The sequence below is a fragment of the Leptonotus elevatus genome, chromosome 3, assembly GCF_054856555.1.
Source record: "Leptonotus elevatus isolate MCC_2025b chromosome 3, RoL_Lele_1.0, whole genome shotgun sequence".
Lineage (NCBI taxonomy): Eukaryota > Metazoa > Chordata > Actinopteri > Syngnathiformes > Syngnathidae > Leptonotus > Leptonotus elevatus.
Window position 1 is genome coordinate 16,200,360 of NC_141241.1, and position 25,857 is coordinate 16,226,216.

The 25,857-nt window shown below is 40.4% G+C and overlaps 3 protein-coding genes across 5 annotated transcripts in view; 1 reads left to right on the plus strand and 2 right to left on the minus strand.

The window, feature by feature from the left end:
* sltm (SAFB-like, transcription modulator) overlaps positions 1-1,505 on the minus strand; it is a 14,923-nt gene extending 13,418 nt beyond the window's left edge. Inside the window, exon 1 of the mRNA XM_086070798.1 lies at positions 1,452-1,505. The gene's annotated coding sequence lies outside the window, so the exon portion shown is untranslated. The remainder of the gene's footprint in view (positions 1-1,451) is intronic.
* rnf111 (ring finger protein 111) lies at positions 969-22,859 on the plus strand. 2 transcript variants are annotated; one of them, XM_086070799.1, is made up of 15 exons: positions 969-1,055; positions 4,457-5,411; positions 8,232-8,364; positions 11,899-12,053; positions 13,324-13,518; positions 13,617-13,990; positions 15,197-15,440; positions 15,536-15,893; positions 17,409-17,534; positions 17,618-17,735; positions 18,238-18,318; positions 19,854-19,949; positions 20,187-20,273; positions 20,548-20,651; positions 21,646-22,859. In XM_086070799.1, exons 2-15 carry the CDS (start codon positions 4,535-4,537, stop codon positions 21,761-21,763), a joined length of 3,066 nt encoding a protein of 1,021 aa, XP_085926925.1. In that variant the 5' UTR covers positions 969-1,055; positions 4,457-4,534; the 3' UTR covers positions 21,764-22,859. The 2 variants fall into 2 exon arrangements, with proteins under 2 accessions (XP_085926925.1, XP_085926926.1); XM_086070800.1 differs by lacking the exon at positions 20,187-20,273.
* Positions 22,860-24,254: 1,395 nt separating this feature from the next.
* Positions 24,255-25,857, minus strand: part of myo1ea (myosin IEa) — a 48,889-nt gene continuing 47,286 nt past the window's right edge. For both annotated transcript variants that reach the window (XM_086071118.1, XM_086071119.1), the window contains one exon: positions 24,255-25,326. In XM_086071118.1, the coding sequence (XP_085927244.1) occupies positions 25,250-25,326 (77 nt within the window). In that variant the 3' untranslated portion in view covers positions 24,255-25,249. The remainder of the gene's footprint in view (positions 25,327-25,857) is intronic.

Genomic DNA, 25,857 nt, shown 5'->3' on the forward strand with positions numbered 1-25,857 from the left:
CAAATATGTCTTGGGAAACTATGCTATTAGGCTATATGATGTTGAATAAATGTTCAAACACATTCCAATGAGACGAGGAGACCACGAAAGTTGCACCTCCTTTTACTCTCCACACAAAAATGATTTTGTGTTTCCCTACAGAGCAAGCAAGCAGCAAGCTGATCTGTTCTCCTTCAACACTTTCATCCCTTTTAAGTCTATCAACCCCCTTCTTTTAAGGTATAGGGTCAAGGTGACTGTCTCTCCCTACATTTTTTCATCATATCAAATCAATTAAAACAATATCACAGATTTCTGACAGTGCCATAGCCCTGGTGTAGCACCATCAGCTGCTCAACAGCAACTGTATGTAGCTACAAGGTTTGGTTCCTTATATTTAAGTGGAGTTTCATTTAAAAACCGTGCATATACTATATCAGTGGCTTTCAATATGAAATAAAATAAATATACTTTTTAGGAATAAAATATCTGCCTCATTTTATTATTTTTATTTTTTATTACTACACTAAGGCCTACTATTTTACTGTATTTTGATGTTGGGCATGATGGTGGCACTGAGAGCTATGTAAGTGGTATTTAATGTCATAATTAAATAATTATTAAACAAAATGAAATAAATAGCAGCTTTATTTCGAAGGTCGCTCCGTAGACCAAGTGTCGCTGTGACCACCAGTGGGCGCGCTGATATTGCAGACAGCTTGAGTCGCCACTGTATAAAACATCAATAACGGTCCTCAAAATCCCATTTAGTAATCCTGAGTACATGACAGCATTTCTTCAGTGTTTGTTCACAATAAATGATAACATTTAAATCGTAGGAAGACACATATATGGGGGTTGGGGTGGGGGTGGGGGGTGACGTTGTCGAGTTGTGTCAGGGCAACGAATCCAACTGTCGTAAAAGTGTCGCAAATACCGAAGTGCGATCTGGCGCCCCCGTGCGGCAATGAATACAAGCCCAGTATTGTAGCCAGTGAGAGCGAACAGACGACCTGCTGGGTAAACAACAGTGTCGACTCGAGAGGCAGGAATGGGAACTTCGTCGAGAGATAACAGTGAGATATTTCCATTTTATCTAACAGACACACTGTAGAGCTTTTGTTCTGTCCTTGTTGGTTTGAAACGATACGCTCGCGGGTCTAAATAGTAGTGTAAAATCGTCTATTTGCTTAGTGGAGTTGAGCTAGCCTTCACGTTAGCTTAGCACGTAGCCCTTCAGGGCCCATTGCTTTCGATGCCGCTTTTCAGCTCTCATCGGAACTGTTGTCAGTTTCACAATCCCAGCCATTAACAAATGCGACTTCTATGTAGGCCCGCCGAGTTACGGGTTGCGTGAACGTTGATATACATATGTCACGATCCAACGCCTGTCATAATTTTTTTTTTGCCGGGTTTTAACCTCCCCGTCGAACCGAAAGATGAGTTAGAAAATGAAACATGTATTTACGTACAATCTTTGTTGTCTTCTGCGTGCAATAGTCTGTGACAGGCTAAGTGGCTGCTAGCTCCCCCATCTAGTTTTGCCTCTTTTAACTAGTGTCGCAAATGATCATTCCAAGGAGGTGGCTAGTCCTGTTTCCTGCGTGAGCACAAGTTAATAGTGGTTTCGTCATCGTTTGTGGGAGATGTTCGGACAGCTAATAGTAATAGTAACTGTTAACCAACCGCCCTAGAAGCTGTTACTAACATTTGCACGTCTTTAGAAAATACAAGCGTTTAATTATTATTATTATTATTATTATTATTATTTTAACTAGGCCGATAGACCTAGTTACTGCTTTCGCAATCGCGCAGCTCGACTTATTTTACAGCTGCTTTTGAAAACATTTCCCTCTAGCATTAGCAGCCATGTTGGCCCTTATATCGTCATTTGATCTCAGGGAGGATACATCTTTATTCTTATATGAAGACAATGTGTCCTGTGATTTCTGATGCTGAAATGTACGCCATTTAGACAGCTTCTCCATTTGGTAGCTTAGACTCTCACAAACTAGACACTGTGGGCATTTGTTCGATATCCTGATAACCACCTTAAGGTCAGTGTTCTAGTACAGTCCAGTGGTACAACAGGGAATTAAACTATGCACCCCCCTTTTTTAAGTGTCAATGTGAAGGGAGTTTCAGTATATTTTGAATGGAGATTTTTTATTATTATTAATGATTGTATAATAGTTATTGTTTTGTGTACAATACTTTTGCAGCTCTTGCTTGAAAGCACTATATAAATAAAGTTAAAATCAAACAGTTTTATTTAATGAATTTGCTCAAATTGCCCTTAGTTACATGTTAAGTCACTGTAAAATGCAATTGACAGTTCCCTGTTGGCAAAATCCGTGGAAAACTCCAATGTTTAGGACTGCCATATTCAAGCAAACTGTACTGTATCGAGTCGACCGCTACCTAAAATGTCTTAATTTCCTAGAATGTGTACTGTGACATTCAACAGAGTTGTACAAATTGGTGAAAAAGAGCATGTAAAAATGTACTCAAATCTATTTTATTTTCAACTACATATCTCTATTCCCTCAGAAATGGTTTGAATGATGCTGCAATTCATGCTTGAATGTCATAACTAAGGCTGGGTTAAAAAAAAAAGAATAATCAATATTGAATCTGTTTTCCCTTTCGAGCATATCGATTCATTAAACCATGAATTGGTTATTTTAATCTTTCCCCCATAAATTCTTACAAAAATAGAATTGTAGAGGCCACATTTTTTTAATGTATCTTACTGTGTTCTTGAAATTTACTGTTCACATACAATTCAAAAGTATTTGGTTTCATTTATGAAAGACCTGACTTATTGCACTTTGACAATTCAGAATCTCTTTAATTCATACTTACAATTGTTGAATTAGAATTATGAAAATATTTTCATCTCATCCTTGATGATGTCAATTTTTGTGTAACACTTAAGTGATTATAACAGGTTACCTTCATTAATAAAAATAATTATTTAACAGTGAATTCCGCAAAATATAATTTGGAATTTAATATTTGTGGATTTTTTATCATATCTTTGATATTTAAGAAGAATTGATGTTCCCTAATTAATCCATATCGTATCGAAGTGAAGTGAATCCAGTTGAATCGTGAGAAAATCGAAATAGAATCGAACTGAACTCTTGTGAATCGAAATCGAATTGATTGAGGAAATTAGAATCGATACCCAGCCCTAGTCATAGCATTGGTGCAAGTCAGTTCTTGTCACGGTTGTCCTGGTTTTGGGTCAGACTGCAGGCATATCTGATTCCAATCGGATTTCTCCTCAAATCCGATTTTTAGGGCCGACTTTCCAGACTGTTTTTAGCATGTGCCAAAATCAGATCTGGCCCTGTTCAGACTGAGACACATTATTGACCCATCTTGAAAGGTTGCCATAGCAATGACGTAGAACGGAGGTGGCGCCCAGTGCGTGTCGTATTTGTGACGTTGTTTACCGCTCCGTACTTCCCGTTCCTCGCAAGCGCGTGAAGCGGTTCTATTTCTTTCTTTCCTTCTTTCTTTCTTTCTTATTATATGGCTACGGCTAATTCGCTATTTTCGGTTGCGCATGTGAAGAACTGATGGGGAAGCGAGACCGGCTTCAGCGCAAGTAACGTAAACTGTCACTGTATTTCCGGTTGAGCATGAGAGGAGCCGACTGGGCAGTGGAGGAGGCATTTGACTGCCGGGCAGCGAACCGATTGGCTATTGACAGCGCGGGCACATTGGGTTTTTGTACGCGTGTAATGACGTCATGGATTCTGTCAGGGCTCTACGCTAACTTTTGCATTGGTGTGACTGACTTTCCCGTCCAGCCTAGGAAAACTTGAAGAAACCCCATTTTGGCGAAATAAAGGAAGAAACTTTGATTTTAGAAGGGATACGAGATGACTAGGCTGCAGTGGATACAGAGCTTCTTGTGATTTGATGTTATGATACTCTACAGCAACTTTCTCATTGGCAGCTAGCTCTCAGGATGGGGGAGAAGCGGCATTAAAACAGGCAAAAATCCAGATGCCACGGAGTGAGTTGAACTAAATGCCAAAGTGTGGAAATGAGTCTTATGTCGTGATTTAAACACTCCTATCAAGATAGCCCCTGTCATTTCCATGCGTAAGGAATTCTATGATACTGGCGCCCGAATCGAGAATGCTCTAACCTGCTGACTTCTTTTTTAGCACTCCAAGTCACCAAAAGACCAGCATGTTGCTTTTGTCTCTGTTAATTCCATGTTTGTTATGATTTTATCATTAGGGTGGGGCATGGCCGTAGCTCCATAAAGCATCTAATGTTTCATGTCATATATTAATATCAAGCTCAAGCGCATCTTGACATACTTCCTGAATTTATCACCGATAATAAAACAGACCATCTCTAAATCTCAGTTATTGGCTCTCAGGATGAAGTCACTAATAGTAGGCTTTCAGCACAATGACTTTAACTGTCTTGTTTTTCTTTCTGGCTTTTGTAGATGTTGTGAGATGAAGTGGTTTGAAGCGTAGGAGCTGCACACTCCCTCTGTTAGCTCGGCGAGGACAGAGCTGCCACTATGAAGAGTGAGGTGCCGTCTGAGGCCTCCAGCAGACAGGAGCACTTGAAGGAGCCACTGGTGAACCCGGAGCCCATGGAGGCAGCTAAGAGCTTCCCTAGCAACATGGAGGTGATTGGAATGGCAGACAGCGAGTTTGCGACCCTGTGTTCCGAAACGAGGCATCGGACCTTGAGGGACGCGGCGGCTCACAAGGACTCGGAGCGAGGCCTCTCTGGACGTAGAAAAAGAAAGGTCCAACAAGCAGGACCGTCCGACTGTTCGCTTAAAGTCGGACATTTTAGTGAGACTTCTGTGGCCCCTCAGCGTCCCAGGGAAGAACTCTTGCATCAGTCTAGCGAGGATGAGCACAATCGTGAGTCCTCTTTTAGTGACTGTGCCTCGTCCCCTTCCTCCAGCTTACGATTCGGTGACTCAGACACACTGAGCTCTGAGGAGGACGTGGAAGCTGAACCAACAGGGGGCCAACAAAAAGTCCCTGCGCTCACAACAGGAGCTACTGGAGTTAGCCTTCGCCCCGTCGCGGGTCGAACGAGGCGGACCCGCTCGCACAAGTGGGTGCGGTCCGAGGCGGAGTCGGTGTTACTGAAGCGGCCGTGTTTGGGCAGTCGGCGAACTCTGCACAGGAAACGATTTGTGAAATCAGTTCCTGGGGGAGGGCAGCGTACGCAGAAGCAAAAGGAGCGACTACTACTGCAGAGGAAGAAACGAGAAGTGATTGCACGGCGAAAATATGCTTTGCTCAATAGCACAAGTAGTTCAAGTGAGGAGCTGAGCAGCGGCTCTTCGTCTCCGTCCTCGACCGAAGCGGAGGATGAGCTGTATGTGGATGTCAGCAGCACCAGCAGCCAGCCCAACAGTGCTGCAGTAGCCACAGGTAATTAGTGACCTTGATGCTCTACTTCTGTATTATTTCTCTGTGTTACACCGTCTGAGTATCTATTATGGTGTCCCCCCCCCCCCCCCAAATGGTTGCCACAGCTTTGATACATTGCACTGTTATCACTGCAGTGACCCGATCTATACTGAAGGCTTTCACAGTGTGTTGGAACTAGGAATGTGTATACTGATTAGGTTGCAAAGGGGTGGAAAATGTGCTCTCTCTCTCTCGCTCTCTCTATCTATCTATCTATCTATCTATCTATATATATAATTTTATATATATATATATATATATATATATATATATATATATATATATATATATATATATATATATAATTTCCATGGGAATTCAAATGGGGGTATTTTGAAAATATTCTAAAAAGTAGAACATTTCCATGGGAATTAACTGGCAATTGAAGGCAATTTAAATAAAACATATGTGGAAACATAAATATTTTGTTTTGTCTTAAGCAAAAAATATAAATTGAATTGAAATCAAATCAATCAAGGAAATCAGAATCGATACCCAGCCCTACTCTGGAGCGTCCGTGGCCAAGTGGTTAAAATTGTTACCTTCCACCGTGGGGCCTCGGTTTAAAACCATCCCTGGACACACGGCTGTGTCCTTGAGCAAGACACTGATGCACCAAACTGCTCCCCGTGCACTTCAGCAGCCCTCAGTGGGTTCCACTAACAGTGTGCGGTCGCTGTGATGGGTAAAATTTTGCGTACATGTCTGTACTATACATGACACCCCCAAAAAGATGATTTCTGCTTATTTGTACCTTTATGGATCTTAAAATAAAAAAGTGCTATCGAACAGCCCTAATTTCTGTCCACTGCATTTTAGCTTCTCTGCCAAGAATTAAAATTCTAATTGAACAGGTAGTAGAGTGTTTTTTTTATTGTGTATTGTAATATACATTACATCAACCTGACACTTTCATTAAGGAAACCCTTTTATGCAGTTTGTTATAAAGGATTATAACAGTGCTTGCAGGCATCATAATCTGTAATGTTGCCAAAATTAAGTGCAGTCCTGCATGAACTAATGCTTTTCAGTAGAAGTGATGCAACGTGAGGCAATATGCAGATGAACAGTTGAAGAAGCCAAAACCGGTTGTAGAACTTGCTTTTAATTAAAGCAGATTTTGAATCACAATTTAGAATGCTGCTGATGTGGTTCATTTTGGACTTCACTGCACAGTTAGAGATGATTTAGCCATTGTCTCGAACGAGTTAGCACATTACCCAGTCACATAACAAAGAATATGGGATTTTTGAGTTGCTCTATGATTTTTAAATGATTTAATTAGGAGCCTGTCCATTCAAGAATAGCAAAGGGGAATTTGAAATGTGATCATGTTGGCACAGTACTTTGCTGTTTTTTGCGGGGTGAAGTTATCAAGAAAGGGGTTGTTGGTGACCTTGCTCTGCAAGATGAATTCTCGCGACATTTGTGACTTCACAAACTCCCCGAGAATACACCTTGTACCGAGCTCGTTGATTTCTACCAATTTCGGACCAATCACAGAGTGACATTCTGTTTGGGGGCGGGTATGCAGCTGTGACAAAACCAGAAAGCGCAGACACCGTGGGAAACTAAAACAAACCTAACATGGACGAATGGATGCTGCAATTATTTCTGTTCTTGCAGAATTACTCATGGTTTCCTTGTTGAATGTTGAACAGCGGCGCTTCGTGCTTTTTTTTATCTGGTAAACATGTTCATGCATAACAAAAAGTGCACATGTAAGGCAAAATCTATACTCTGAAGAACTTGTGAGGCCTTTACATGGAAACGCGTGTCCAAGTTGGAAAAAGGTACTTCTTTATCGTAGGATGCCGTATATGAAGTTAGTCACCACTTTTGATCTGTTCTGCCGATCATCTACAAGCATTTGGTCATATTACATTGAAAGTATACTAAACCCACTAGGATTGGCTTTCGGTCGTTCAGCTTGCTTAGGCTTCAGCAAACAAAAGGGATATACTAAACCAAGTTCTTCTTTCAGATGGTACTTTTGATTTCCGTATCCATTGACACATTATGCCTTAATTGCGTGCATTAGTAATTCATTATTTTGTGTATTTTTAACATATATTGTTTTCATTTTTTGACCACATGTATGTACGGAAGCTACCTTCCAGTCTGTAAGATCAGTGTTTTTGTAATCACACGAACGCCTCACCAGAGTCCCAGTTAGTTGCGGAGGGTGCTAAGCAGCAGCGCTCGGGGGACAATCGGAATACAAATCCCATTTGGGGAATCATGAATTTGCTCACTATTGTACACAAAAACACAATTGCAGTGCCACACAATGTCACCTTGACTCTCTACTCGCATATATGGCTTTAAAATCAGTTTATTATTTGCGCATATAACCTGTTGGACAAGGCTAACTTCATCGACCGTTTTAGTATTCATAGTCACTTGTATCTTTACATCTGTCTTCATTTTCAGAAGCTCAAAAGAAGCTAACGTAATTGGAAGGAAATTAAGGGGATTTTTAAGTGACTGTAACATGTCAACACTCAGCACTTATGGTGAACACCTGAGAATGTAACTATACTATATTCTCTCTCATGGTGACTCAATATTTTTTGTTTTAGATGGAGATAGTATTAGTGACACACACACACAAAAAAAGCACTATCTAGTTAGTCATCTTAAAATGACGTCAGAGTAAATGCAGGACCTCAAAAATGATTTATCAAGCCAATTTTTACAATGTGTTTGAGATACAATGACCTGTTGCCCAAAGCTGCCATTTCCTTCACATGCATGTCATGTTGCTGTCCGTGTGCACAGGTGCTCTGGATGAAGACGTGGTAGTGATTGAGGCTACTCCAGCCCCGGCACCTCCTGTCCCTGCCAGTGAGGAGATCAACGTCACCTCGACAGACAGTGAGGTGGAGATCGTCACAGTTGGAGATGGTTTCAGGTAGGTTGCATTTTCTAACTCCGAAAATCCCTGCGTTTGTTTGAGCAGTGTTGACAAAACAGGTAGGTAGAGTGCAGTTTGCCTTCTTAGCCTGTCTAGTTATCTGTATAGGACAATTTAGAATGTTTGTAAACAGTAGGCGCCAGGATACTTCCAGGTGGCAGAAGGTGAGTGACTACCACTGACTTGAAGAGATCCAGCTGGCTCCTGTAGAGAGTTAAAAACAGTGTTGGCGATGAAACAATGTCAAATACTTGTGTTTGGGGTTGTGACTTGAGATAAAAATGACTAAATTATGAGTCATTCCTGCAAATTTTCATAAAGTGTTTTTTTTTGTGTGTGGAAAAACACATTGAAAGCATTTTTGATTTTGTTTTTTGAGGGTTGAGATTCTGGAACAAATTTATGTAATTCCCATTCATTTCAATGGAGAAAGATGATTTGAAATATGACTATTTTGAGTAACAAGTGTGGCCACGTGACAGATTGAACTCTGTGGGGCCTCGGCTGGTTTGGTTGAGATGTAGAGGGGGATAGAAGTTAGACCGGAGAGTGAAAACAGGATCAGGGGCTTGAGAAGCCAGGAGGGGGGACGCAAGAACAATGGGCACAAAACAGCCGTATCAACGTTAATAGTCCCATGATGTAAGCAGCAATGACGATGATACCAGTCTCTTCTGTTTGCTTCTGTTATCCCGCAAATCATTTTGATTCAGTGAAAGTGCGGAATCAAGTATTGCATAATTTTCCCATACTAATTGGTGATAAAGCAACTACATATCCCAATTGTCTGTAATTGGCCTACATATTCCCCAGAGAGCACGTCTTTCCTGTGAATACATGTCGTTCAGCCTGCTGGCAAAGCAATGCATTAAGAGAACATTCCAGTGTTTCAGCAGTACACAGTGGGACGTCCCGTCCGGATTGCAATGGGTTACGGCAAATAGCATACTCAATATTAATCAATGACAAACACACTGGATCGGCCCCTGTTCTTATGCTAAAGTTGAACTCAGGACATGCATGAACTTGTCACAAAATTGCTTGTCAGCTTGGCTGTGACTATAAAAACACAATGTTATCCTTGCGTATTTTACGGTTTCATTCAGAAACTAATGTACTTCATTCTAGAATTGGACACAGAAGGTGCAGTTGTATGGACAGCATTGGGTACATTTACATTTCTCTTATGCCGTTTTAAGTGTAAAATGTTTTTATGATCAAAACAAATTACTATGATAAACATAAATTTAATCTAACCTTTTTGTGACAGAAGGATGAATTAACAGTTGTTGTCCTTCCAAAACTAACCTGCCAAAGGGCGCATGTGAAAGATGAGCAGTCATGTGGCATTTAACAAAATGGCTGCAATTATCTCAATAAAATGTGCTGACATTATGCCTTAGCATGATCCTTCTTGGGTGTTCTGTTGTTTTATTGGTCGCTGAGGTTAGCATTTTTTGGCTCTGTGTTTGATTTCAAAGCGTTGACCCAAATTGTATGCCAACAGTATCTATTAACAGAGAAGCCGTCCTGGTTTGCCGCAAAGTTCTATTTCATATCATATCACTTGTTCATCCTTGCCAAGTTAGCCAACTCTGGTACTCTCCTGGGGTGGCAAAAAAACGGAGATAAAGCAAATCACTCTATTCATATCGAGTTAATTTCTAGGCCATACCTTAGGCTTTGCTGAGTTTACCCCATTCCACTAGTGCTGATGTTTACAGTGAAATGTTGTCCTCCAGGCTCCAGCCTTCCCATCCTCAGGGGTTTATGGCGACAAACAGATATTTACAAAATAATCCCCAGTCTACTTAATTAGAGACCCTTCCCTTGTGGATGTTACTCATCCCTGGGAGGAGCTGAGGAGCCTGGCTAATTACAGCGTTTTCTTCTGCTTACCACTCGCACAATTTTGACCTTTTGTGTGTAATTTTTCGTAAAAGTGAAGCTCAGAGAATTTAAACTGAAGCTGTCTTTTCCATTTGTTTGTATGTATTAAATTAATTTGTGTCCGTCACAATAAGACTTCTATTGCACCATTCAGCCCGATTTCATTAACATGCATCATAATCTTATTTTACTAGGGACAGTGATGTCAGAAGCATTAACGAGAAAAAAAAGAAGAAGAAGAAGCATTAACGAAGTTGCAAAATGGCATCAACATTTTCCCAGTACACCTCTGTAGGCTGTGAAAGCTCCCACAAGAGGTGTAATGATATTCCCCGACCGCAAAGCTCCATGACATCCCACTTTACGACACTCCCGTGCAGGCTCCTATTTCTCCTCTGCCTTGCTCTCCCCTCCTTCCTGTGTTACACTTTATGGCCCGGTGGGCCTAAATGCCACTATTCCATGGGATTCGGAGAACTTGGTGATGTGAAAGTAGGGCTTCAACTCATCATTATTTTAATAACAGATTCATTTGTTCAATATTTTGTCGATTTAATCCATGAAATTGTATTTTAAAAAATCCATCGCTTTATTGGACATGTCACCATGCTCTCAAATGAATGGCAGTGAATGAGTTAATGCTCTGTTACATTCACATAAGTAAATTAATGGGGGAAAAAAGGGCAACTTTTACTCTTCACCTTGAGCTACTCGTGACTCAGAGAGACTTGTGCCTCGGATTCTTTTTCTAATCCAACATAACATCTAGTGATGTTTGACAGCATTTCACCAATCAAACTTGGCCAGGCATCTACATGACCACACAGTTTTCAAAGTAGGTTATTTATATAGGAAACAACGGAGAGAAAAAAACTGCTTGCAACTTCGTCGCAAGAGGCACAACATCCCTGGGCTCACTTAATCAAGAAATGTATTTTAAGACCATTGCTTTAATGTGTGGTACTTTCTGAAGATTTAACTTACTATTATTGTACTTTAATATTGTTGGGGAATATTTAAAGTTGCACATTCCCATGACCTATTTTTATTTCATGTTTACATTCTGATTAAAAAAACAATAAATCTGAAGTTACTCAGCAGTTAGTGAGTAATAATTTGAAGGACTACTTTTTACTTTAGTCATTTACTCTAGATAGAATAATATATGAATATTAATGATAACAAATGGGCTTTCGAGCTTTGTGATGACAGTCCAAAAAGAAACTAGCCCTAATTTCGACGACAGTAATTTGGCATGATCATCGGATATGATTGTGGGCGTAACTTGGTTTCAGTTTAACCAAATGTGTTGTATAATAACAAATGTTACTGATATTCATGAGTTATTTTAGAAGTAGTACATAAACATCCCCATGATTCAGCTTTCTGCCATGGTTTCTATGATCATTTTTAAAAAATGATTAGGTTTCATAATACCACCAACAAACAACGGCGTGAAAAGCACAACCCTAAAAATTCACAATTTTTATCTGTGTTTTTTTTTTTAACACAATGTTTACAGACCATATTGTGACATAAGAATTACATTTTCAACTGCTGTTTTCTTGTTTCCTTTCACATCAAAGTAAACATTGCCATGGAAATGATAGTTAAAGCACCATTATGCCTTTGTCTTTATAGGTCGCGCTCATTGGGTGGTCTTGGTAGGATATGGGCTAACAGTTGCTCTCAGAACCGTCTCCAGGAGCCCCGAGGACGTCACAGACTGTCCACCGTCATCCAGCCGCTGCGTCAGAATTCTGGGGAGGTGGTGGACCTCACTGTCGATGAAGATGGTAAGGAAAACATCAGGCCGTCTCATTGTGGATCCATCTGCAGTCAAGGCTGCTGTAGAAGCTCAGCTACACTAAGCAGAGGAGCAGAATGAGTATTTTGAGAAAGCTAATGCAGCTCGTAACGTATTCCCATGGCACCACGCGCCATTATCATAGTGTGAAAGGGTGACTGGGGCAACATTCTAAAAGCACTTGAAAGGTAGAAAGCAGTCCGTTTGGCGCAAAACTGTAAAGACAATTAGATGATAAAATGGGCTCTTATATCAGCGTCAAAGCATTTGGCAGGATGTTGAGCTTGCACTTTCAGCAATCTGCTCAACTGGAATGTTGTATTTTCCTCAAGACTTTGAATTGATATTTATTAATTAGTTGGATATGGATTTTGATTCATATCTGAAATGAATGTTCAACATTGAGAGTACAGACGGACAGGAGCTTTTATGGAGCTGAGTACGAGACGGAGATTAATTTGCGAATAACTAAAGTAGATGGAGTGCACACACCAGAATGCTAATGAGATTTAGAGTTCTAGTCGGCTGTTAAGCATCTCCTGACCAGCACGCACTCATTCTACACGCACACACTCAACACACAGGTTTACTTTCATGACCGTGAACACATGGAAGTGGAAATGTAATCTTCTATCATATCTCTATAGCATTGTCAAACTGTGCCTGTAAACCAACCTGATTTATACGCTGAGGTCTTTGTTCTTAAATTTAAATGGATAATGATAATCATCCAGTTCATTTGTTTTTGTTTTTAATGTCAACAATTAGCTGAGACAGAGTAGCAGCATTGTGGCAATGTTAAAATTCAAGCAAGTGTATTTGAACACAAAAACTGCAACAACACATGTAAACGGGCAATATTACAATACTCACAGGTTAAATGTGATTTATTTCCCACGACCATAGACTATTACTGCAGTTTACACTGTCATTTCAATTATTCTTCGTGTATTGCGTATCTCTGTTATACTCCCCCCTGGTGGTCCAGTTGTGCACACCTCAAGAAGCTGCCCAATGACTTTTTCATGACAACCTAATTATTTGCATTGTTACTGTTTGCTTTTATTCAATAAAGTCAAGTGCTGTTTTTCTCATCAACGTTAATTTTGTTGTCGATGTTTTATGAGTGGCTGGAGCAGGTTAATATAATTCATATTACAAACAAGAAAGTTTTTGCGAGATATGTTTTGGTCACTGAAGGAATTAAACTCTTGGTTCAAGACTGTATAAATTATGTATACTCTGGTATCTGTCTTTAGACCTCTCAGTTGTGCCAACAACCTCCGGCAGCATTCACTCTCAAATGGTCAGGTCGTCCTCGTCGTCATCTTCCCAGCATGCCTCTACCTCAGAGATCAACGATGCCGCAGGCCCCTCCACGAGCTGCCCCGGCTCAATACCAGACAGTATGCACACACCGAGGCCGAGTGGCTCAACTCGAACAGCGACAGAGGGTAAGACGGCATGTGTCAACCAGATGCTTTTTTGTTTCATGTATTTTATTTATGTAACCTTTATTTATTATTATATACCTTTGTCTTCTTCTCACCAGATGACAGCAGACCAGGCTTGTCAGGTTCAGCGGGAGAAACCGCAGGCACGGCCATGCCCAGGCTGCCGTCGTGCTGTCAGCAGCACTCGCCGTGCGGAAGGCCCTCCCCCGGTCATCTGTCCCTCAGCAACTCCCATTCGAGTTGCATGCAGGCCTCGTCCTCTCAGGCCAACGGCTCCCAGCACGGTCACGGCAACACGCACCATTTTGTCCTTCATGTCCACCACCCCACACCACAGCCCCCGGGTACCCTGCCTTTTCAAGAGCCTAGCTGTGCTGTGGAAAGGCCCAGTGCACTGCCTGCGCCCTGCGCTGGTGTGAGCGGCGGGAGTAGCAATAGCGGCGGCAACAATGCAGCCCATTACCATGACCAGGTAGTACTGCATTCCATGTTAAAGTAGTAGTGAGAATAGTAGCTGTTAGTGTAATGATGGAAAGCAGTTTGAGCATTTACACAATATCATTGATATAAAATTAGTAGAATGTGTCTTATTAGTGGGGGAAAAAAATTGACTACTATTGCTACTTTTAATGTACTAGTACATGGACATTCAACCACTTTATGAGGTTTCACGTCATTGTGCAGGAAGTGACGATTAATGGAAGCTAGTCTAGTGCAGGGGTCTGCTACCTGGGGCTCTAGAGACACATGTGGCTCTTTAGTCCCTCTCTTTTAGCTCCCTTCAGAGCTCTTAAAATCTAAATCTAATCTAAAATTTTATATTTTAAAAAGTATCAGAGTCCGTATTTGTAAGTTGTTAGAAAAGGAGACGAAAGGTAGATGAAAAACAACAACAAAAAAGATGAAAAAGGGACCATAAAATTTCCAAAAAGGAAGAGGAAAAGCAGAAAATTACCATGAAATGTACACAAAATTGCCCCCAAAAATCTGAAAATGTATTTAAAGAAAGGCAAAAAAGAAAACATTCAACAAGTAACCATAAAATGTCCCAAAAACGAAAGAAGGCAGAAAATTACCATAAAATGTCTTTGGAATTGCCAAACAAGACAGCACATTCATAAATGTTTTTAATGAAGAGGCAGAAAACGTGTAAAATGTCCAAAAACAAAAGAAATCCCATAAAATGTCCACAAAACTGCCAAAAATTTCATAAAAAGAAAAGAAAAAAAGCAGAAACAAAATGTCAAAAAGTAGCCATAAAATGTTCCCCCCCAAAAAAGAAGAGGCAGAAAATTAGTATTACCATAATGTGTTCATAAAAGTGTCAGAAATTTGACAGAAAGGCAGAAAAGCCTAAGAATGTATGAAAGACTTAAGTCTAAAAAATTACACACACAAAAAATCCCAAAACGGAGGACAAAAGGTAGAAGAAAATGTCCTGTTATAGTGCAGCTCTAATTAGCCCTCAGTACATTAGACTAACACTAACGCACTGTTTCCTTCATCACAATGTTCAAACGTTTTGTGGCTCCTGACAGATTGTTACTTAGTTGGCCTCAAATGACTCTTTTGACGACAAAGCTTGCTGAACCCTGCTCTATCTAATGCAGCCTCCCAAAGACAATTCAGACTTAGAAATGAGTAATGCGTTGAAATGTGTCCCTCTTTCTTCCCACAGCAAACTCTACCAGTGGACTTGAGCAACAGTAGTGTTCGAAGCAGCGGGGCTAGTTTCCATGGCAGCACATCAGCCTTTGACCCGTGCTGCCCAGGCTCCACCTCGCGGCCTCCTGCGTACGTTTCCCAGGCCACCCCTGGACCCAGCCAACCAGCTGCGGTGGTGGACTCTTTCAGCTCCGGCATGGTGGCCCAGCCTCAAACACAGCTACAGCAGCCATGCAGACATTACATACACCCCTCATGTGAGTATGACGCTTGATCAAATGCTCCACTTTGTATTCTTTTAATATATAAGTTGTTTGTGTAATTTATTTTTATCGTGTTCTTGTCTTCTCAGATGGCTCTCTGGCCCGCTCGTTGCATCATCAGCCCTCCACTGCCTGCCCTCATTCCCACGGGAACCCCCAACTTCCACCTCAGCCCCCTCCGCAAGGCGATTATGTCCTTCCCCACAATGTCCACTCCTTTCATCCGCCGCTGCCGTCCCACCCGTCAGGCCACACCGTACCCAGCGCCCCTCCTCTAACCGCCCACCACCTCTCCGGTTCGAGCGCCCCGCTGGCGCAGCACCTGCCCGCCGACCACCAGGCCCTGCCGCACCATATGCCACCACTAGGATCAGTCCAGCGGCTCCATCAACATGAAATGTTGCAGAGGATGGAGGTCCAGAGGCGGAGGATGATGCAGCACCCCACGTTAGTAATCTTGTCTTTTATCATGTTTAACTCATTCACTGCCATTGACAGCTATACACGTCAAAAATTCATTTGAACTATTTTTATTAGTTTTGTTTTGTCCATTTTTGTTAACAAGAGTACGAAAACTTAGATATTTTTTTTGTACATTTAGAACAGATATAACATTTGTGATTAATCGTGAGTTAACTAGTGAAGTCATGCGAATAATTACGATTACAGTTTTTAATCGCCTGATTTTTATTTTATATCTTTTATCTTTTTTTTTTTTTTAAAGAAAAGATTATAAAAAATTAGGGCCGTCAGGCGAGTGCTATTTTTTTAAATCATAATCTCATGACTTCACTAGTTAACTCACGATTAATCACACATTTTTATATCTGTTCTAATACAATATAAAACAGCACTACGTTTTCATACTCTTGTTAACAAAAGTGGGAAAAATGTTAAACTAACAGAAATAGTTAAAATGAAATTTTGACGTCTATAGCCGTCAATGGCAGTGAATGAGTTAAAGGGGAGCTCAACTCAAATATTTTCTTTACAATTATGTTCTACACAGCCCGACTAGTGTAAACTAGGGGTGTCAGGCGATTAACATTTTTAATCGTAATTCTTTGGATGATTTCAATAGTTAACTCTTGATTAATTGCAAATTTTATATCTGTTCTAAATGTAAGTTTTCTTACTCTTGTTAATATAAAAGTGGGGGAAATGGAAAACTAATAGAAGTATGGCTGCATCTTTTAGTCATTGATACAGTAATTTTGAAATAATTCATAAAATTTAGTTAGAATTAAATAGATGTACTGTCTGTAAAAGACATGTGAAATTGATTTGTGTTGGTCATTTTTCTGCCACTAGATGGCATAATTGCATTTGTAAGATGGTTACAGCTCAGTGCATTTTTCTTTTCATATTAAGAGCTATCTAATCTTTAACATGAAGCAACTTGTGAAATTCTGCACATTTTAAAAATTATAAAATACAACTTGACCCCAGTCTCCACAAATATATGCATTATTATTGAATATATTACTGCAAAATTTTGAAGCGGACGTGTGTGCTGCTTTGCGGCTGGAATTCATTCCTCCAGTTCAGGCTTTCCAAGTAAGGGGCGGTCATTAATCGTGCGTTAAAAAAAAATCAGTGGCGTTAAAGGAACTCTAACTCAAAATTAACACACTAATTTTTGCACCTTTAGTCTAAAGACGGTATTTTGTTTATATGTTGTTTCTGGAATATGAGTTAAGCATCCAAATCCACCAGTTTTTATTCATCTTGGGTGGCGGCCATTTTGCCACTTGCTGTCCTTGAGAAAAATGTGGCCTTTGAGCACAATGGTTTGTCGTCTACCCCATGTATACATAATCTTAGTATGCGTTATTGTGATCTCTGGTCGAGTACAGTGAGCTCAGCTAAGCTAAAACGTAATTGCACTGATGACTTATTAATGCATATGAGCCGTGTGAATGGTAATGAGTTTATCAATCCTGTGTGTGCTGTTGAATGCAGGCGAGCGCACGAGCGTCCTCCTCCTCACCCCCACAGAATGCACCCCAACTACGGCCACGGGCACCACATCCACGTGCCGCAGACGATGTCTTCCCACCCTCGCCAGCCAGAGCAGAGAACCGCATGGTTTGTGCCGGACACTGCTCGGGTTCCCTGCGGTTTTCCGTTCACATTGACTGTAATGGCCGCGCCGACGTTTTTGTCAACAGGGAGCTCGGCATTGAGGCCGGAGTGACGGTGGCGTCGTACCCATCGGGGCACCTGCACTCCCACCTGCACCACTACCACCCCACCTCCAGGCTGCACCACTTCCCCATCCCCTTCATGGTAACCACATCTGCGCTTATCAGCACACATTTGCATAAATACCACTCACTTTTAATTGAATCGTGTCTTAGATCAATGATGTGGTTTTTTTTGTTTTCATCATCACTTATTTCAAGGATGGTGTGGCGACGATCATGAATTATGCATAAGCAATTAATAAAAGCTCATCAGGTATTTCAAGTGCATACTCGAGAAGCCGTGAGGAAAAGTCTCACAAATACAGTCCAATGTTTTCTTCTTTTGGAGGCCCTCAAGCATCTCCTGACTTTATGTAGTGCAAGTTAAGCATGCTCAGAGAAAAGCATTCAGACTGAACATATCCACGTTACCTTACTTTTGTGTAATATTCATTCATCACTGTGGCATATTAACATAATATGTTATTATAAACGGTGCATCTCGGTTTAGATGCTCTTTTTACTCAAGAGCTTAAACAGGAGGGGGGGGAGAAGTATTTTTGTCGTGGCTAACCGTAGCATGCATGCATTTGTCTCCCTGACAGCACACTGGTATATCTGAAGTCACCTACCCGCACATTCGCTACATCTCATCTAGAATGACTGGCTTTGGAAGAACCTATGAGGTGAGTGCACACTCATTGCATTGTCTGCTCGTTATAATCTAAGGACAGGCCAGTTTAGTTGGGAGGAACTGTCTGCACGATGGTTGAATGCTTTGCCGGTACTAGAAAATGACAGCGAAGCATAACTGTCAAAAATTAAACGATACCATGTCCTTAAGTCAAATCCACGATACGCAACAACTCCTGGTTGGAGTTTGCTGTAAAAGTGTCACAAAAAGGAGAAAATGTTGTGTAAACACCAAAATGTTCAACCACACCATACAATAACTAAAGTCTACCTTGACGCTAGCATATTGTGTTATGCCGTAGATGGGCTAACATATTATCAATATTACGGTATCTATAAACCAGGGATGTGCGGTCTGAGGAGACCTTTTGCTACAATATTGTTTCAGTATAAAGGTACTTTAAGCAGGTATGGAATGGAAGTCAGAACACTAGATTTTCTACATAAGATGGAGAAAAAGGGCATGCTGGAGCCTCGCGGTAAAAAGTTATGTGGCAGGCTTGCTAATATTCCAGATGGCACCTAAAAATAAAGCGTTTTTCCATATTTAAATATTTATAAGCTGAAAAAGCATAATTCAAAACAAACTGCCTTGTTTGATTAAAAGAAAACAAAACTGGCACTCGTCTAGGCAGAAAAGCTGGATAGCAGTGAGGCAAATGTTTTCTGAATTGATAACATCTCCACCCTCGCCTGACTTCTTCAAAAGTTGCCCTAAAACACTGCATGTGGACAAAGGCCAATAGGCGTGTGTGTGGTTTTTTTTACGTTATTTTTAAGCAATTTATTTATTTATTTTTTATACCTGTCTCCCATGCCAGAGGCTGAGCTAAAACCTGCACACGCCAGCCCCGTGATTCACAAAGCAGCCTCATAACACAGTTTGATAACTTTAAACAATTGCTGCATAGACTCACTGTTGATCATTTTATTATCAATACTACTTTTCACAACAAAAAAAAAAGACTGCAGAAAAATCTATATGGCATCCTGTCTATGCGGGAAATTAGCAAATAGCAATCCATTTATATAGCTCACAGCTGCCTTTTTTTTTTTTGCGAAAGTCCGCTAGCCTAATGCTAGCAGTAAAGCAAAATGTCATATATAGGCTACCAAATTAGCATGTGTTAATAATGTACACAAGGTAATGCATTAATGGCAGCTAATTTAACATAGCCTATCATTGCTAGCTAGAATGTTTTGTAATGTCCCCACAAGCTATCAAGGACGGACACACCTGCAGGTGTGCTTTCAATCGCTTTACTGAACAAACCGTAAGAAAGTAAACGCATAGAAAGCATCATCCACTATCTTAAAATTGTTACATTTCTGCCAAGTCATTTGCTGCCACCCATGTCACTCACCAGGCACCACATTTTAAAGCCATGCACGCTAGGCGTTAACAGTTTTGAAAAACAATCCAATTGGGATTTTCATTCCCTTTTTAACAAACAAGCAATAAACAAACAAACGAACGAATGTGTTTTGCAATAAACGAGTCAACGCGAAAGTTGTTGTGTTGTTGAAGGACCTGCTGCATTTAGAGGAGCGACTGGGGACTGTGAACCGAGGAGCCTCTCAGGGAACCATCGAGAGGTGCACTTACCCGCACAAGTACAAAAAGGTGAGCCTTGTTGGCTGCCTTTAGCGGCATATTGAACATTTTGCCTGTCCGGCTACGTTTTGTGCCGCGCTGCTTTGGCTGTTACTGTTACCGTGTGTTCTGGGACAGAGTGGTCTTTCGTACTCACGTAGCAAAGTGCTGTAGTGTCTCTTTTAGCTGTGAATGCAGATCTTGTTGGGGAAGGCTTTCCCTAGCTGTAACTAAACGAGCCGTCTAACACCCTGCCACCCAATACAGAAGGTGTTGGAGAGAGACATTGACCAACAGTTAACCCCCGAAGCTTGGGCCTCTATTGGGAAAAATATGCACGCAACCCCTGAATCGGTGAGAAATAATGAACCAATCAATTTGGAAAACAAGTGTTAGCTGTAGTCTTGGGGGAGGGGCCATGTTTTTTTTTCCTTCTTCCTCTTTTCAGGACAAAAGGACCATTCTCTCTGTCCCCAAATGGAATTCAGTCCTTTAAAGAATACTTTCAAGAAAATGTTTGCATACTGTTAATTTATATGTATAGCAGTGTCTTTTAGGTGGTTGTTATGAACACGGTGGGATTGTCGGCACATCGCTTCTGATGTCTCCAAACGTTTGTCACCTGTAGAGAAAGCTGCATGGCAAGCAGGATGAAGACGAGGGGGCGGACGAGGACACGGAGGAGAAATGCACCATTTGTCTGTCCATACTGGAGGAGGGCGAGGACGTCAGGTGCGTCTTTCACTTTGCTCCTTTATAAAACCTCCAAGGTATTTGCACAAAAATCCTAGGGGGTCTCAAAATGAGACTCGTTTTTTGGCACTCATGCGTTTTTTTTTGTTTTTTTTGTCCTCTGGTGGCAGCATTCACTCCCAGCCATTTTCACTGAAGCAACACCCTTCGCCCCTGGCTATTTTACTGGATTTTGACAGATTTTTGCCAGGCCCACATAATATTTTGTTCTATTGCTCTAAAAACATGGAACCTACCAAAAGAAAGATAAGAGTCTCTTTTTTTATCAGGAAAAAATGTATATTTCTGTTTGAGTTTTTCATTCATTAGCATTAGAATATAGCCAAGTTTCATCATTATTCACAAATCAGTTTTAAACAGTGGGGGAAAGAGCTTTTTTTGCAACATGGGCCTGGTTGATCTCTTATACTCTGCTGCCACCTGTTGGCCGTTTTTGTAATGACTACCATTGCTTCGTTTTGTGCAATTGAGAGGCTGCATCAAAGCCTTCTGTATGCTCTAGCATAAAAAAAACCATATAAATATGTATTTGGGACACTTAAAACATTTAAAATAGAACGTATTCATACGTTTTGGGAGCAAATGAGTTAATAGTGTAATTACTTAAATCACGTTTTTGTGGGGGAGGAAGAAGAAAAAAAAGAAGCTGATTCACATAATATGAAGACTTCAGTTGACTGTATTCAACATTTTTGGACTACACAATCTGGATGACTGACAAACTACAAACACAATAATTGCCATTTTATTTGAATTGAATGTGACAGGAACTTAAAAATGACAATTATGCGATTAAACTAACAATGTTACATTTCCACTTGATTTTTTTTGTCTTCATTTCCTTTGCACAAAATGATTGCTGAATTTGGAAAACATTAGGGACGTTCAATACCAACAACAAGTATCGATATCATTAGTACCTTTTTTGATATATATACGATTACAAACCTTTCCCCTGATGTTTATCTGTTAGGCGCCTGCCGTGCATGCACCTCTTCCACCAGCTGTGCGTGGACCAGTGGCTGCTCACCAACAAGAAGTGCCCCATCTGCAGAGTGGACATTGAGGCGCAGTTGTCTGCTGAGAGTTGATGCTGTTTGATTTTTATGCCCTGCCCCTCACACCATCCAACCCACCAAGCGCGCGTCTCTTTCTAACAAACACTTTTTTTGTTGTTTTCATATTCATCTTCATTTCCTCCCGAGTACTGCAGTCAACCAAAGAAGGCAATGAATTTTACCTGCGCAGCTCTACTCGTAGGAACATCTGGACAGTGCCGGCTTTCACTTCTTCTCCATTAATTAAGAGTTCTATGTATTTATAAAGCTTTTATGTAGCTTTTGGATGGTTTCCTCAAGTGTCATTTTGTTTTCCTGCATGTTTCCTCGCAAAATGCATTTGTTTGCACATGTACACGGGCTTCAAGGCGAGGAGAGCTGCTCTAGTAAAGCCGCCACGCCTCGTTTTACTAGACTAGAATGTCAGCCTCCACAACAACATGGCAGAACTCATTTTTACCAATCATTGTATTGATTAGTTTGTTTAGAGGATGTGGATTGTTAGTGAAAGATTTTTTTTCTTTTTAAATAAATAACAAAAAAAGAAAGCATTCCTACACATTCCCAACTAGGGAAAACTATGTTGAACAGATCAGCTGCTGTATTAGTACACACGCACACACACAGTATTTTCTCAGCACACGCCCCTACGCCCCAAACAGGCAACACGCAAGTCGCATACATGTCACACAAGATTGAAACGCACCCTCATCCAGAAACCGGGCTTGTCAGCAAGCACAGGTTGTCATGTCACGGATAGCTTGCTCGATGGAGAGCTAGTTGGCTACATATGGTGTGTCCCGCCCCCCTCCCCTCACTCAGTGTCTAGTTGAGCATCAGCTGTGGGGAAAAGATGACACGCTCAAGTGTTCACTGGCATAGAATTGCACAAGAGAACGAGAAAACGCAGGATTAGTTGTGATTATGACGGCGTGCTGACCACTCTATGAAATACAGTAAATACAACAAAAAAACATTTTATTTTGAATGGAGTGATGAAATGCAGTACTTAATGAATCAAAAGCAGGTATACATGCGGTCATCACACACCCTTCAAAAGCACCTGGAGCATATTCTGTGGGATTTATATTAGTTTAAAAAAATATTAATAAACTTGGATAACTCTTGAGTTGAGTGGTTTGTGTCGTCTTTGTTCTTTTGTGAAAATGCGCCGTGCGATGACGTCATATTAGTTTATTTTTGTAATTCTTGATAAACCGTAGCCTTTATTTGCTGTTATCCATCTAAAAATTGCATTAATATTCGCTTCTTTAATTAATTCCAAAAACATTCGTCCCCCCAAACATACCTTACTTTTTCGTTTTTTTCTGTATTGCTTTGGGACTACAAACGTACTTGTGACGTAATATCCAGTCAAAACGTGCGACGTGTATCCGGTGAGGTCTTGCTGGGCGGTTATTCGCAAAACCTGTTTCCATCGCCAAAATTCGTATTTTCCTTTTTTCGATACGCTTCAAAATCCACCCACTCTAAGCGTAAAAACTTGTGCCCTTTTTTGAATTTTTTTAGCGTTTCCATTCAGTTTTATATTCACATTTCTTGAAAATTCGAATAAAAATGGGTGAATGGAAACCCAACTAGTATGAGCTAACTTACTAAATAACGTGATGTCACATCACAAAAAGGCAAACAAATATCTGCATCAAACTCATCTTTTGGCATTTTCACATATTAGGGAACACGGGAAATTCCAACGGTGAAGTAAACTGCACGAGTAATTAGTTGAAGTCAGGTTGATTTCCAATCGTGCAGTATTAGTACACTCTGGTGGCTAGTTTTTTTTAGTGCCGTTTAATTTTCACAAAGCATGTTTTCACCCTTCTGTTTAAAACCCACGCTAATTGCCAGATGAAGGGGAACGTAGTATGCTTGTGAGACCCGAGTCAATATGCGGAGGTACTCTGTGTGCGTGCATTAGCAAGTGCCTCAATATTAAGTGTTATTAGAGATTGAAGTTGTTTATATGCATCGCTGTTATGTACAAAAAAGCACAATATATATATATATTTTTAATATGAGCTCTTTTTTCCCGAAAATATTGAGCTTTTTTTTTATATTGCCAACCTCCCCGCAATATCGTAATAATTATCATATGGTGATGTTTGGATATCGTTACTTCCCCAGTAATTAGTACCTGCATCAGGAGAGAAGCAGAAACATATTTTGTAATAGGGATGTTTGATACCACTTTTATCAGTATTTACTCTTGAGTACTCTCACCTATACAGAGGCTACCAATACCTCTAGTACTTTATATAAAATTTAACAAAAAAATTGGGAGTTTTGTTGCGAAAATGTGGGAATGTGAAAGATTCTGGCAATATTTTTAATGGTAATTATTTTTCGCGGAGAATGTGGAAATATAGGAATTGGGGTAAAAATAGTTTCCACAATGCCCTGCAAAAATGAGTAAGTATTAAAATTAGAATGGTTTTGATTGTTGGCCAATTGTTGAATGTTATTCAGCAGGTTCTGGAACACTCACATAGAAATAAGGCAAACATTGTTCAACAATACATGCTTTATTTAAAAAACAAAAACAAAAAAAAACCTCTCATTTACTGTCTCGTATTGCACAAGGATGCTTTTGAACCATCCGAGATCCAAAGTGATGATGAAGTCCCAGCAGTTGATGAAGCAACTTTGAGCACAATGTGGTTATTTGGTCAAACATAACCAAGTGAGCGGAATGTCAAAGAAAAATGCAGCTTGCAGTGCACTAAAAAAAACAACAACAACAACAGCAACAAATGACTTCTGTGAACACGAAACAACAAAAAGGGATCACCGTCATGTGTGAGAGAAGCCTTAAAGCGACCCTGTGACGAATATACAACAATTCTTCATTGAGGACTAAACGGCATTTCCCCGTGAACACATATACAGAAAGGGAATTTAAAGTGTAAACAAAAATCACGTGGGCCTTCATTACTTGACTCAACAAAGTGTGTCCAAGGTAGTAGTACCTGTACTGATAAAGTGCTAACACACTCGACAGCGTGCTCGGGTTACAGTACGCACAGAGACGGCTTACCATCTTTGGTGTCTAAAAACGGTATAAAAATCACTAACGACCATTTCCCTGCGAGCTTTGCATCGACAAAATAAATATGATGGCATCTTTTAGGAATCATCTCAGGATAAGAAGGATTAAAAACAACAACAAAAAAGCGTAAATCACAGCCTGTTCCCAGATTATGCGGACTGTGACTTTGAAAAGGGTTCCTCGGCAAAAAAAAAGGTCTCATCAGGACAGAAAAGCTTGTATAAATACAATAAATAGTTTTTGTTCCGCACTTCCGAAAAGGACAGAAGCAGTCCTCTTGTGTTGGGGAAGTGGACCCACAAAGAGAGTTTACATTCATGGACTATGCAAGGCAGTAGTGGAGGATTCACCCAGAAATCCCACAGTGCTTCTTGACGTTCCGCCTGGAGAAATGGCGGGCGGGCGGGCGGACAGACTCCTTCGTCCCGTCTGTCCGTCCGTCCGTCGACCTTCTAGATCTTGGCCACATAGTTGTTGGGGAAAAGGCCTTGCTTCCCTCGCAGACGTCCTGACCACCATCCTGAAGCGTCTGCAACAAACAAGACAGCGAGTCGTCAAGGCAGTTTATTTGTAATAAGATTAGATTGAATATTATTTCTATTTTTGTCATTTCTATACATATATTTTATATTACAAAACAAAAAATAAATGTCATAGTTTACTTTCATAATAACAAAAATAATTTGTTCAAATTTTCATTGTAATGTTTATGAGTAAATCATAAACTTTTTTACAATTCTTTTGTTTACACGCTCACTTATTTTGGGTGTGGTTACACTTTTGCACACGATTACGTTTGACAATGTGTACGTTTGATAGAAGATTGAAAACAGGAAGTATTTCAAGCCTAGTGTGGATTTTGCTGGAGTCGATCCTCTTTGATCCTGCTTTTTACGCCTACAGAAAGTGATGGCTGTGCGTACATTTTATAGTGTACATCTTTGGGCATGATTTTTGATTTTTATTGGGTACTGTACAATATTTTGGTCTAAATGTTTTTAAATGTGTATTATTTAAAAAAATATGCTTTACGACTGTTTAAAAATAAAAGTGCCGCAAA